The sequence below is a fragment of the Enhydra lutris genome, unplaced genomic scaffold (assembly GCF_002288905.1).
Source record: "Enhydra lutris kenyoni isolate GAN:26980312 unplaced genomic scaffold, ASM228890v2 scaffoldscaffold9, whole genome shotgun sequence".
Taxonomy (NCBI): Eukaryota; Metazoa; Chordata; class Mammalia; order Carnivora; family Mustelidae; genus Enhydra; species Enhydra lutris.
This window is the reverse complement of record NW_019154093.1, coordinates 44,900,454-44,915,578: the sequence shown is the minus strand read 5'-3', so window position 1 is coordinate 44,915,578 and position 15,125 is coordinate 44,900,454. Positions and strand designations below refer to the sequence as shown.

Genomic DNA, 15,125 nt, shown 5'->3' with positions numbered 1-15,125 from the left:
CTGCTAGGAACTGAGGATTCAAAAAGTACTTTCATTCTTAAGGTGCCTGGCTGGCTCGGTTGGTTAGGCATCTGACTTCAGCTCAGGTCATGATCTCAAGGTCTTGGAATTGAGCCCCCATATTGGGCTCCCTACTCAGCGGGGAGTCTGCTTGTCTTCTTCACTCTGCTCCTTCCCCTGCTTGTGCTCTCTCTCTCTCTCAAATAAATAAAATTTTTTAAAAAGTACTTTAATTCTTATGTTAATTTTGTATTACTGAAATTATTTAAATGTTTTCAATTCAAATTCAGGTGGACACTATATTGCCTACTGCCGAAACAATTTAAATCATCACTGGTATGAATTTGATGATCAAAGTGTCACTGAAGTTTCAGAATCTACTGTGCAAAATGCAGAAGCTTATGTTCTTTTCTATAGGTAAGGAAGTAATTCTCATGGGTAGGCTATTTTGACAAATATGGAAGAACATCTCACTTTGGGGTTATAACTTCTAAGACTTTCAAAATGTTTCGCTGATTAAAGATTAGAAATTGTTTTCATTCTCATTTCATTTTGTGAGTAGAGTGAAAGGTTATGTGCAAAACGATCTTTTCTTAGGAAAATGTTAAATCATTTAGTTGAAGGGCAAAGGAATAGATTTTGTTTTAGAAAGATTGGTTTTGGGGTGCATGGGTGGCTCCGTCCTTAAGCTTCTGCCTTCAGCTCAGGTCATGATCCCAGGGTCCTGGGATCGACCCCCACATAGGGCTCCCTGCTCTCCAAGGAACCCGCTTCTCCCTCTCCAACTCCCCCTGCTTCTGTTCCCTCTGTCACTGTGTCTGTCAAATAAATAAATAAAATCTTTAAAAAAAAGATTGGTTTTGATAAATTAGGCACTGATGATAGGAATTAAGTACAAATTTTCTCCTAAAATAGCTAATAAAGGAGCTAATAAAGCTAATATATAAATTTTTCAGTATCTTATAAAAGGTTTAATACTAGCTAATGAAAAAGAAAACATTATTAGATGGATATTATTAACAAACATTTGAATGCATACTGTGTGCCAGTAGTTAGGTGGATTCTCAGTAGTTATGATACAGTGTTGCCCTTTAGGAGTACATAAGTAATTGGGGGGGTGATGATACAAAATATATTTCTCTTGAGTAAGTCCCAAGCCTAGAAAGATTCATAATATTACTGTGTATGCTGAGTCTAATAAGGAAGAGGAAAAATCCATTTACTAGTCTGATGGAGTAAAATGCATATTAAGTTTAATGAATCATTGTCCTTAACAGGAAAAGCAGTGAAGAGGCTCAAAAAGAGAGAAGAAGGATAGCAAATTTATTGAACATAATGGAGCCAAGTCTCCTTCAATTTTATATTTCTCGACAGTGGCTAAATAAATTTAAGACTTTTGCTGAACCTGGTCCTATTTCAAATAATGATTTTCTCTGTATTCATGGAGGTAAGGAATTTTGTAATGAAAAGTAGTGGTAGGGGTTTGCTGTTAAATAGTTTACGAATTAGGAGGAGGCAAGAGTTTTCCTCTTCCACTTATTTTCTCATTTCTTCATCTGCAGTCTAACTTAAATGTGTTTAATTTTCTAGTTCCAGAAATTGGCTTTTTTTTAAATTTATATTTTTCTTTACATAGCCTCTTCATAAAAGGGATACTTACTGATTATCTGTTCCAAACCCTGTGCTAGACCCTGAGAATACCAAAGATACTATTTCTCTTCTCTACACTCTAATTTCATAATAGAGACAGATATACACAGCCAGTTATGATACAGTGAGCACTTCTATTACACATTATTTTTCTTGGCCGAGAGGCATTCAGCTGCCAGCTATATCCATGATCCTTATCCCTTTTGTCTAAATTAATAGGTGGCTCTTTTCTGAAGTATGAAAGTGTACTTGGAATTTAACAAAAAAGCCTCATATACTTATTTGCTATATATAACTTAAGCCTTTGTGATCAGCTATGTTTGTGTTTGTACCCGTGATAAATAACACCTTAGTGTGACACCTTGATTAAATTTCATGGTTGAAGACTCAATATTCTTGTTAATTAACTATTTTTGTAGTGGGAATATCCTGTAGTGGATATAGAAACCTAAACCTTGAAAGGTTTCTGGATGTGAATTTATCGCTTGTTATTTCCCCACTTGAACTACTAACATAATGCTCTTCCAGTTCTGAATTTCCCCGTAAACTTTTAATGGTATTTATCTGTGACTGCCTTTTATTATGGTTAAGTATGTAAATGCCTCATTTCTTTTGCTAGCTCAAGCTCTATGAAGGAAAGATTGTCTCTTAGTTTTCTTTGATTTCTCCCAGTATACAATCAAGGTTTAGTAAAGATTTATGTAAGTTGCTTGAAGATCTTAGTTAGCTGGTTTTTCTCTACTTCAAGAAATATGTTTATTTTTAGGAACATAATCACCAAAAACGCTTTTACTTAATTTTTAAGAATAATGATTTAAAAAATGCCATTGATTAATCAGTTTAAAAATGAGTTTAACCTTTAAAAGTTGTATAAAGGAATTTAAGAATGAGACACACCCATCTGAACTTTTTTAGGTGTTCCTCCACGAAAAGCTGGTTATATTGAAGACCTGGTTTTGATGCTGCCTCAGAACATTTGGGATAACCTGTATAGCAGGTTTGTTTTTTTAAATCAGACAATATGGTATTGTGAAAATCAGTTGGTGAAACTTGTTAAAAGGGAATTGTATTATTTCACATATGTTCCTTGTGCTTTATGTTGCTTATGTAGAAAATTCTCTGTTTTCCATCAGTATTCATTCTGAAGTTTGAATAGGAAGACTTTGTAGTTAATGTGACCCTAGTCTAGATAATGTAATTCTGATTTTTGTGTTCTAATTATCTGTACCATAAAAGCGTAAGGTGGTATTTAACCCTGAAATTTTAAAGTTTTAAATTTTATTTTAAAACATTTCATATATAATTTCCTTACTATGTTTTCTTAGTTAAATACTGAAAAGAATTCTTCCATGAATTCTTACCTGAGAGATCAGCGAAAGCCTCCTTCTGATTAAAACTTGATTAAGACTATGGCTGCATTGAACTAAGATTTATGTTATATTGCAATTTTTGAAAGACACTTGTTTTACTTTGTGTTGTTGCCTTTAACATATTTGGTAGCAGAAATAGCCATAAGGGAAAGTTGAAATATAAAGCTATTTAATCAATAAATTGAGTCATTGACCCTGATAAACATAAAATCAAGATGTTACAATTATATGATTTTTACATTAGTTTAATTATGACTGAGAATTTTTCTGTGGGGATTTATTCTTTACTAAGTATTTAGCCATTGACTCAAAGTTGGAGACGAATTTCCTAGAACATCCACTTTCTTCAACATTATCATAATTATTAAATTCTTCATGCTTTAGGTACGGAGGAGGACCAGCTGTCAACCATCTGTACATTTGTCACACTTGCCAAATTGAGGCAGAGAAAATTGAAAAAAGAAGAAAAACAGAATTGGAAATTTTTATTCGGGTAAAAGTGATGCTTTTTGAATTGTAAATGTGATATAGGATAAAGAACTGACAAGTAGTAGAACTATTACTATGTTAACTATATTATATTAATGAAATGATTAGATGAAATGGTTATAATAGATTTTAACAGTGAGATTTTAACAGTGAGAGACAGGTCACTAAAATTCTAGTGAGTTAAGTTTTTACGGATTGGCATTTGCAGTAATCTATTGAAATGATAAATTATAGGTTTCCTTTAGTTATTTTCTCGGAAAGCATCTACCCAGACTGCTCTCTACTTCCATGTTTTTGTGAAATATAGTATTGTTTTGTGGGACTATGTATACTTAAAAATACACTTCTCAAAATGAGTATATTATGAAGCATTCCTTGATTGCAAGCAACAATCTGAAAGTGGTCACAGAATTAGTAGGAAGAGTTAAAAAACTAGGTTTTTGTTTGTTTTCTTGTTTTTGGGTTTTTGTTTTTTTGTGTCTTTTTTTTTTTTAAAGAAATCTATTTGATCTTTTTAAGGAAATGTAAACTATCTGTGGAGTTTTCACAGTTACCAGTACAGAGGAATTAGCTTTTGGCAGTTTTGAAATACATCAGATAATCTGCTTTTTGAAAAGGATCAGCATGCAAGTAAATCAAAAACAATTTAATTGTGGGAGAGTAGGAGATACAGGCTCTGGTTATGAAATGAATAAGTCACAGGAATAAAAGGCACAGTAGGAATATAGTTAATGATACTGTAATAGCTATACATCAAGACAGATGGCAGCTACACTTGTGGTGAACATAGTATAATGTATAATATTATGGAATCACTATGTTCTCCATCTGAAGCTAAAATGTAACCTTGTGTGCCAGCTCTACTCAGAATCATTTAAATGTATATATGTTGACTAAATGACCCATCCCTATGCAAATTCAGGTTTTTCTGTGGGCTCAAAACTATTTGAGGGTCTTAGGCTCTGAAGTTTAAAACATCACAGTGGTTGGGGCACCTGGGTGGCTCAGTGGGTTAAAGCCTCTGCCTTCAGCTCAGGTCATGGTCCCAGGGTCCTGGGATCGAGCCCCACATCGGGGGCTCTCTGCTCAGCGGGGAGCCTGCTTCCTCCTCTCTCTCTCTGCCTGCCTCTCTGCCTACTTGTGATCTCTCTGTCAAATAAATAAATAAATAAAATCTTAAAAAAAAACAAAACAAAAAAAAAATCACAGTGGTTGAGAAAAAAGAAATATTTAAGCATGCACTAATGATATGCATTAATTCAGAGATGCAAAATGAATTAATTCATAGATAATAAAATAAGTAATTAAAGAGGAGAAACAGTCATAGTACTGTTAATTATACTGGTTAATTATAGCAAGTTACCAGTCTAGGTTGTCTTTTTAAAATTATTTATTTATTTATTTAAGGTTTTACTCATTTATTAGAGAGATATAGCAAGAGAGGGAACACAAGCACAGGGGAGCTGGAGAAGGAGAAGCAGGCTCCCTGCTGAGCAGGGAGCCTGCTGTGGGACTCAATCACAGGACCCCAGGAGCATGACCTGAGCTGAAGGCAGACACTTAACCAACTGAGCCTCCCAGGCATCCCTGGGTTATTATTATTTTATGTACACTGTTAAACAACCAGGTTTTATGGACAAGGACTAGTACAATTCCAGTTATTTAGGTAGGAAGAAATAAGTCTCTTCAAAGTGCTATTGTTAGTAGCATAGCTCCAACTATATATTTATGACCCAAATTCCCAGTAGGGAATCCTAGTAGAATTGGGTCACCTTAGAGGCATATGCATTGATAATTCTACTAAGACTGTATTGATGGAGGGATGGTAATTTTGTAAGAGAAAATTGAGATCCTTTCAGTAAAGAGGGGAAGAAGTGTTAAATAGATGAACAGTATGTTCCGTGTTATGGCTGCCCACTGCATGTTCACACATACACACATAGACCTGCTTCTTTTCTTGGATTTAGGCTTTTTGTGTGTGTGTGCTGTTACCTCAAGCAAAGAAATTCTCACACACAGAGGAAGATAGTGTAGTATCTATTTGTTTATTGTGCTTCAACCTCATTTGTTTCCTAAATCTAAGGAGGTAAATTTTAGTTGAATATTTAAAATAGTTTATTCCATGAATACTTAAATAAATGGCTCACGAGTATATCCATTACAGTTTGGGGCACAGAAGCCATTCTAAGTATTTTGGGTATAATAAGAATATTGGCAAAGAGAGACTTAAACAACTACTGAAAGGACTGGGCAGTGAAGGTCAAGAAAACCACTGCTGACTCATAGGAAATCTGGGAGTAGGGTAGGCTGCCATGCTAGTAGGAGTGGGGTCGTGAGGGGGTGGTTCTAGAGCCCAAACGGGTTAAGGAAAGCTGCTTATGTGGTGTGCACCCAGTCAAGGGTGTTGAAGCCCAGGCAAGGTGAGAATGGATATCCACGTTGGCTGGGGATTGGGGGATGGTGGGTGGTAGAATTGAGGGTTTGGTTCCATATGTAGAATTCATCAAATAATGAGTACAATGAGAGCTGGATTTCTCATTGTCAGATAAGAGAGTTACAGATGTGGAAAGGGAGAAAACTAAAATGGATTGTGCTATTAGTATTAGATTGGACTTGTAGGTACTTTTGTGAATACGTGGTCATACATACATGGGTACGTGTGTGTGTGTGTGTGTGTGTGTGTGTGTGTGTGTGTGTGTATGCATGTATAGAAACAAATGATGTACATATGTTAATTCCCTAACTTTGTTACTAAAAGGGCCTGGGAGCAATGATAATTTCAGTAGGATTAAACATACCTAGCTCTCATCAGGTTTTAGCTGCTTAACATCTCTCTGTACTAAAAGGTACCAGCCTTCCTTAGAGAAATGGCTGGTTCATATCAATGTTAATCTCTAGATTTTTGTCATTTGTATTAGTTGTGTAGGAAAATGTCCTTGTACGTATGAAATATGCACCAAGGTGTTTGGAGAACAGGAACGTGTTTAGCAACTTACTGTCAATGGTCTGAGGAAAGAAAATTCCTTTGTGTTACATTAGAGTTTTCCTGGAAGTTTGAGATTGTTTCAAAGTTAAAAAATTAAAAACTGTACAAAACCTTTGGAAATTATCCCTGTTGCTTGCCACTGGCAAATCTCAGGAGAATGCTCAGAAATCTAACAAACCTGATAAGCTGCTAATCTCAGGATCCTGGTGGGTTGTTCTGAGGGTGCTCTAAGATGCAAGACGCTGCTGTTAAAGATGTTAGCCTGTGACATCAGTGCAGGATTCTTGGGAAGATGCTTGGAAGTGGTAACAAAATCCTATCTATGCCCTCTATGGATGCCTCAGTCCTACCCACAGCTGCCACCAGAGGAGAGAAAGAATTTCTTTCTTTTGTGACTTCCATATATTGTCTGTACCATTGATAATGCCTAACCTGGAATACTACCAGCATAGGATCCTGGAAAATGTAGGCTGCTCCTCTTTACAGAAGGGAATGTAAAAGAATGAGTGGAAATTATTCATTATGGGTCATACAGTAAAGGCTGCCTCTCAGTATTCATACACATTCATACATGTAAACAGCAATAGTGGCAACAGTATCACGTTTCTATTTAACACTGTGCAGCTTGCTAATGTACTAATATATGCTGCATCTACCTTTTCCTGAACTTGGGAGACTTGAAGTTCTATGAGTCACTGTATCCACTTTTGGATATTAGTCATTCATCTTTAGTTCAGTCAGTTCAGTCACAATCTCACTTTTATACTGTAATCTAAAGAATGTTGGGGCACCTGGGTGGCTCAGTCACTTAAGCATCTGCCTTTGGCTCAGGTCATGATCTCAGGGTCCTGGGATTGAGCCCCACCTCCTTGGGCTTCCTGCTTAGTGGGGAGCCTGCTTCATCCTTGCCCTCCTCCCCCGCTCATGCTCAGTCGTGCTCTCTCTCAAATAAGTAAAATCCTAAAAAAAAAAAAAAAAAAAAATTTAAAAAATAGTAGAGGAATGAAAGAAAAGTAAATGGTAATTTTTTACAAATTTGGTAAATGTTCACAGATACACACACACACACACACACACACACACACACACATACATACACTTGCAGTGAAGAAGAAATGTATATCTACAGTTGATCACTTACCCATTCCATACTCCCTGCTTTCTTAACCAGCACTTCATTTGCTTGTGGTCATGTTTACCTGGTAAAGTAACCCAGACCATCATTTCAGAAGAATCTGAGGTCTTTGTAATTTTGCCTGGTTTAGATTTCTCTAGTTGTCTCTTAACTTATAACCTCTCATTATGGAAATACTGAATGGTGGTTGCAGTGGGTTGAATGGTGGTCCCCAAAAAAGGTATCTCCATGTCCTAATCTCTGTGAATTGACCTTAACTATGAATGTGACCTCACTTGGAAAAAGGTCTTTGCATATGTAATTAATTTAAGGATCTTGAGATGAGGTCATCCTGGATTATCTTCATGGGCCTAAATTCAGTGATAAATGTCCTTACAAAGAGACATCCAGAAAAAATATACAGAAAAGGTAAAAGCTATGAGGACCCGAGGCAGAAATTAGAATATACAGCCGCAAAGCAGAAGCTTGAGGAGGCAAGGAACAGAAATTCCCCTAATTATGTCCCCTAAAGTATGTTCCTGCCTATGTCTTAACTTTGGGCTTCTGTTCTCCAGAACTTTGGGAAATGAAATAACTGTTTTCAGGCACAAGTTTGTGGTAATTTGTTACAGCAGCCCTCTGATGCTAACACAGTGGGTTTAATCTGGTTTTCAGATATAATCCTCCTTGCTCCTGTTGTGTAGTGGTCATTTTATTTCATCCTTTTTATAGCCAATACAGTAACCCACTTGGACTTTTTTTTTTTTTTTAAAGATTTTATTTATTTGTCAGAGAGAGAGGGAGAGAGAGCGAGCACAGGCAGACAGAATGGCAGGCAGAGGCAGAGGGAGAAGCAGGCTCCCCGCCAAGCAAGGAACCCGATGCGGGACTCGATCCCAGGACTCTGGGATCATGACCTGAGCCGAAGGCAGCTGCTTAACCAACTGAGCCACCCAGGCGTACCCCCACTTGGACTTTTGGTTCAGTGACATAAGGAACCATACATAACCAGAGGACTATTTTGACTTTCAGTCCAGTAAAACCAATGTTGTTTCCCTTTGGAATCGAATACCTCCAAACTAGTGGAGGCCATAGTTGTGGAGATGAGAATATATTATTAGGTACTAATGGATACATCCTTCTACTTTATTTATCTGGTACCTAGCTTCATGTATTCTGGTTATGGGAAAAACAACACCCTATATTGGTTACTGGTTTGGAGCTTGGACCACAGCATAGAGGATAGTACCAACCCCGTAAATTTTCGTTGCCCATGTACAAAAACTGCTGAAGAGCGAATTAGTTTTCTGAACGATCTTTCAAGGTTTCTCCTAAAATGAAGCGTGAAGATAACAGATGGAAATAAAAAGTTTGAATAGTGGGTAGACATAGAATCCAGTGTTTTTTAGAAGAGAATGGTGGTGGAGGGGCACAAATTAGGGCAACTGTTTAGAGAAATTTCCCAGAACTAGAGAAAAACTATATATCTTTAATGAGGTGATTGTAGTTAACTAAATATTTAAAAAGTCCCACCTAGACACATAAGAAATACCCTAATTGCAAAGATTAAGTCCTAAAAATGTCTAGACCTGGTAATGCTATGAATTAAGTGGTTTTATCTGGTAGAATCAGTCTTATACTACATTTCAAAAATCTGAGTTCTCTAAGGATAAGTTGTGCCTAATTCTATACCTTGAAACAGACATGTTTTGATCTCTGTTAACCATCAGACAGCCACAACATTTTTCATTGCCTTTCATTGTTCTGTGGAAGCAACTACCTTGTATACCAGAAAGGTCCTTACCCTCAAATAACTTAAATGTTTAATACATAAATAATGTATTATTTATAATGTACATGATATATTACATAAATAATGTACATAAATAATGTACATGATATATTAAAAGGTAATGAGTTCTTTGGAAAAGGAAAAAAAGTTGAGCAAGAGGGATGAAGAGTACAGTGATAGAGGGAGGTGTCAGGTGCATTTTTAAATAGGGTGATCAAGATAGGCCTTAATGAGAAGGTGACATTTAAATAAAGACTTGAAGGAGGTGAGGGAGGTATTTAGATATGTGTGAAAAGAGGTGGGTAGCCATGCAAAAGCTTTAAGAGGCAGGAAAGTAACTGCTTGGTTCCGGGAATAACAAAGAGGTTTGTGTGACCATGAGTGAATAGATGAGGAAGAAAGTATTAGAAGATGAAGTCAAATCATGGAGCCAGATCATGGAGGTACCTACTATAAGGATCTTTGGGGACAATGGCAAGGTTTTATTAGATTTGATTATAGGAGCAACATTATTTGGATTTGGCTCTCTTCTTCTTCAGATAGTATGTACCATAGGCATTTAGTTACCCATAATGAAATATTTTAGATGTCTCATTGTCTTTTCATACAAGTACAGTTGGATAAATTTCAGATACCCTTCATTTTCTTTAGGCTCTTTTGCTTCCACCTTTCTATATCAATTATTCTGTCAGTTGGACTCTTTAATTGAAAGTGGTGAAGCCACATTGGCTGACTTAAGCAAAAAAGAAATTTATTGAAAGGAAAAGTTGATCTGACAAATAAATAAAATTAAAAAAAAAAAGAAAAATTGAATAACCAGTTCTCCAGAATCTCAGGAACCAAGCTAGCCCTGGGTATGTAGCTAACAAAATTGACATTGGAGTATATCTCACCATTAGATCACTGCTGAAGATTTCCATTGCTGGTAGAGTTTTGCCTAGTTGAGTCACATATCCATTTCCTTAGACCTTAGAAGAGGAAGTAAACATCTTCAGGGACCTTAGTTCCACCACTTTTGGGAATTTGTCGTATACATGTATGTGTATTGTGCAATGACATGTACAAGATTATTCATTGCAGCATTGTCTTTGTAATAGCAACATGTCCATCAATATGTTAAGGAAGAGAAGTAAAGGGTAGACAATGGATATAATATATTTAAATAAGATTTATGCATTTGATTTTTAATAAATACGTGGAGTTTTTATTGTTTTGAAGACTTGCCTTGACCATTTTGACCTAGCCAGTGTCTTATTCTTCTTTTGTGTGTACTTATAAATTTTGAGACATAACCTAGACATACTTGTTTATTAATAGGTGTTACTGTGGTACTAAGATAACTTAGCATCAGTGTACATCACATTCTTTTGAGGAATTGGCCTTATCAGATGCTTAAGTAGAATGGTTGTATTGTTCTGCTATAAAGCATAGTTCTAGATACTAGATGACTGATTTTTTTTTTCTCCCTATAGCTCAACAGAGCATTCCAAGAGGAGGACTCTCCAGCTACTTTTTATTGCATCAGTATGCAGTGGTTTAGAGAATGGGAAAGTTTTGTGAAGGGTAAAGATGGAGGTAAGTAGTTTACTGAAAAATGAAATTCTTTGCTGATTTTTTGTTTTTGAATATCTCTATGCACTTGGGATTACACCAGTGAATGAGATAGAAAAAGATCCCTGCCTTCAGGGATCTAACATTCTAGCTTATATTCTGGTTGGTTGTTCTAAACCTATTTCATGACTTACAGCATATTCATAGAAGGAATAAAGGAACTGAGCAAAATTAGTCTGCAATCTTAATATTGAAAAGTTAAAAAAAAAATCCACCCAACAATAAGATTGGTTACATAATGCTTTATACTATGACATACTATGACATAGTCATATGTGACATACTATGTCGACTTTAAAAATAATTTTTGTGACAGTGTGTAATAATTAAAAAGATATTCTTGATAAGTGAAAAAGGTTGCAATACTATATATTCATAATTTGACCTTTTTATTTCTTCCTTGTGCCTTTTTGTTTTGTTTTGTTTTGTTTTATACTTTTTGATAATGAACATGCACTGTACTTTTGTATTCAAGGGGGAAACAGGTTTTTTTTTTCTTAAATTAAAAAAGGATATATTTTAATATTTCACTTTATAGTGCTTTTATTGTTTTTAGTTTAAGTAATGATCATCTGAAATAACTCCGAATTACATAATTTCTTTTTAAATTATAAAAGAATTGTTCTTTTATAACATTGAAAGTGCATTTTAACCTGTGGTCCTCAAATGGATAGTTGAAGAGTGAGATTTTAGATGGTGGTGAAAAAGCCTCTCTCCATTTCTTTCTTGGTTCTATTTTGGAGGGGAACTGAGACCCAGAAAGGAAGAGGTTCAGAAGATAATTAAAAATTAACTATAATAGGGGCGCCTGGGTGGCTCAGTGGGTTAAAGCCTCTGCCTTCGGCTCAGGTCATGATCCCAGGGGCCTGGGATCGAGCCCCGAATCAGGCTCTCTGCTCAGCAGGGAGCCTGCTTCCTCCCTCTCTCTCTGCCTCCCTCTCTGCCTACTTGTGATCTCTCTGTCAAATAAATAAATAAAATATTAAAAAAAAATTAACTATAATAATATGACTACAAAATAATCAATTTGATTATATAGTTATGTCCCTCAATTATTTCTGGCACAGAAATACATAATTCTTTGGTACATTTCTTTGAAAAGTACACATTTTGATCCTTTGTTTTTCCTTTTGACTTAGATCCTCCAGGTCCCATTGATAACACTAAAATTGCAGTCACTAAATGTGGCAATGTGATGCTCAGGCAAGGTAAGTTGAATAATACTTAAGCCATTTGTCACTGTTAAGAATAAAACATTACTAGTCATCTGTGCTACTTTTTACCCAGCTCAGTGATACAATTCATACATGAAGTAGGGTAGATAGTGGGAAAGCTGCCAGTGTTTGTTATCTGAGGAAAGATTTAAGGCTTTTGATAGGAGCTAGGAGAAAGTACTAAGACAAACCATAATGTTGTAGCTTATAATAATATGGGCTGGTAGTCTGGTGTTCATAAATTCTCAGTTATCCCTGGAGGATTCGTGCTGGGGGGTTACATTTTGAAGGTTTTGCAGTATGAATATGTAGGTTTGTAAATATTATTCTATTTGCACTTAATTGTAGGAGCAGATTCTGGTCAGATTTCTGAAGAAACATGGAATTTTCTACAGTCTATATATGGTGGAGGGCCTGAAGTTATCCTACGACCTCCAGTTGTTCACATTGACCCTGATATACTACAAGCAGAAGAAAAAATTGAAGTAGAAACTCGGTCTTTGTAATTTTGAGGGTATAGGGAGTTTTAATGAGAAATCATTTTCATTTCCTCTCACATACACTTGCAAAAACATTCCTAAAAGCATGTTTATTTTCTTGATTTTTAATATTTTATTCCTTCTTACTGGGCATTATGGAAGAATGTGTTAAAATATGTGATATACTACAGGTTGGTATATTTAATGCTAGATAACTTACCATAAAGTCTTTCAGTGTAATATTTTTGAAAGAAAAGGGATATTTGTGATCATTTGGTAATCAGTAGGTTATCTTTGATCTTTATACTACATGCAAATCCATACTATCCTTTGTAGTTTTGTAAATACTTTTGCTTTGGAAATTTTTTCATGACCTTAAAACACCATAACTCTGACCAATTTTCAGTTCTCCAAAACCCTAATTTAATTGTATAGTTTTGACATGGCTTCATATAATAAAGAGCCTATTTTAAATTGAGAGTTGTAGTCAGAAAAATGTTAATTTCCTAAAGCTCAGGAAACGTTAGGGTGTCACTTTTTTTGCACTGCAGCATATAAACTAGCATATTAATATTTACAGTATGTCTTTTTGAATGTATCAAAGATGTAATTAGTTTGAGTGGAATTTGTGTCAGCAGATGTCCGTAACTTATTGCCTCTTATACTGTAAAATGTTAAACTCTAATTCCTATAACCCTGGATAGTATTCATTATTATCAGTAAAAAACTTAGAGTTAGTTTTAGGGCACTTTTTATTTTGAGAGCATGAAGTATGGAATGTGTTGATGAGATTGTTGATAAAGCTGAAGCTACTTGCAAAATGATTTTTTTAATGAAATGCATAAAGTCTTTTTGAATAATATAGTATGCACCGCTATTTGCTTGATTATGTGATGTCAAAAGTTTAACTATATTCCAAGTACAAAACAAACTGGATTACTTTGAGGATGTGAATAGCATTCATGATGGGTTTGTTTTGGTGTGGGGCACCTGCCACCAGCTGAAACAGTGTTGTTAAAATTAGTTCAATAAAAATGATTTTAAAATGTATAACTTGGATGTTGAATTTATTTGATGGATATTAAAAGTATAAAATTTGTTAGTATTATAATATCTTCCTGTTATTTCTTAATCAGGTATGCAAAATAAGTCATTTGGTATAGTATTTAAAGTTCTGATGTTTAATGAAATGATGAGCTTAATACAGTCATTAAGATGTATTTCAGTTTTTATCCAGTTTTAAGTTTTCTTCTGCCTCATAATTACAGTGCGATCCTCTTCATGGATTCAACAATGTTATTGATCTATCTCTGATCACCAGTGTTTATTATAATTTTGGCATTAGGAGATAATCAAAAAAAGGTTTGTTTTTAATACTGCTTGCCATTTATTAGATATTTATGAGTCTTAGTCAACCTACAAAATGCTTTACTTATATTTAATCCTTATTTCAACCTTATGACTTAGGTAAAGTGACTTGCCCCATATCAGACAGCAAAGAAATGGCAGATAGAGGACTCCACCAGAGTCAATGTAACTTCATACCATTGCTGTTATTCACCATGATATAATATCTCCCAATGAATTCTTTTGAAACAGATTATAGGATTAGTCACATTTGTTAGTAGCATTACTATTTTCATAACAAACTTTGGAATATGTGGTTAATTGTATCAGAAAGAGGCAATTTTCCTGTATTCTGAAGGTACTCCACTAACTCTCCAAGGTGAGAAGTTTGAATATACTTGTTACCATTTTGGAGGATTGCAGGTGAGGGATTAGGTAAGAAACTGTTTTTTTCAGGAGGAAAAAAGGTTATTCGAGACTATTTTAATAATAACACAACTACAACTAATCATTACTAATGCTGAGTTCTTAGCAAATGTGAGGGACTAGGCTAAACATATTTGCAGATTAATATGCCCAAGCACACACAACTCAGCATCAGAATTCAAACCAGATGTGTCTGATTCCAAAACCTATGCTTCTCTCACAAGTCACAAGTAAATTTTTCTTTCTTTTTTTTTTTTTTTAAGATTTTATATATTTGTCATAGAGAGAACACAAGCAGGAAGAGTGGCAGGCAGAGGCAGAGAGAGAAGCAGGCTCCCTGCTGGACAAGGAGCCCGATGGCGGGACCCGATCCCAGGACCCTGGGATCATGACCTGAGCCGAAGGCAGCGGCTTAACCGAAAGCCACACAGGCGTCCCACAAGTAAATTTCTAATTAGAAAAGCTAATTACTGTTTCTTAGTAACTACTGTACCAGAAACTTCGCTCTTTAAACTTGTGTGGTGCTGCATTTTATCCATTTTTTTTCTCTGCTCATCTCCCTGAGAACTCATTCACTCCCTTGTTTTCAGTTAATCACTTTATTTTTTTAATTTTTAAAGATTTTATTTATTTATTTGACAGAGATC

General features: G+C 35.4%; 1 protein-coding gene across 2 annotated transcripts in view; it reads left to right on the top strand.

Annotated features, from left to right (window-relative positions):
* Positions 1-13,750, top strand: part of LOC111143277 (ubiquitin specific peptidase 33) — a 55,991-nt gene extending 42,241 nt beyond the window's left edge. For both annotated transcript variants that reach the window (XM_022496907.1, XM_022496906.1), the window contains exons 18-24: positions 291-417; positions 1,278-1,447; positions 2,566-2,647; positions 3,405-3,513; positions 10,874-10,976; positions 12,152-12,220; positions 12,575-13,750. In XM_022496907.1, the coding sequence (XP_022352615.1) occupies positions 291-417; positions 1,278-1,447; positions 2,566-2,647; positions 3,405-3,513; positions 10,874-10,976; positions 12,152-12,220; positions 12,575-12,732 (818 nt within the window). In that variant the 3' untranslated portion in view covers positions 12,733-13,750. The remainder of the gene's footprint in view (positions 1-290; positions 418-1,277; positions 1,448-2,565; positions 2,648-3,404; positions 3,514-10,873; positions 10,977-12,151; positions 12,221-12,574) is intronic.
* The last annotated feature ends 1,375 nt before the right edge of the window (positions 13,751-15,125 follow it).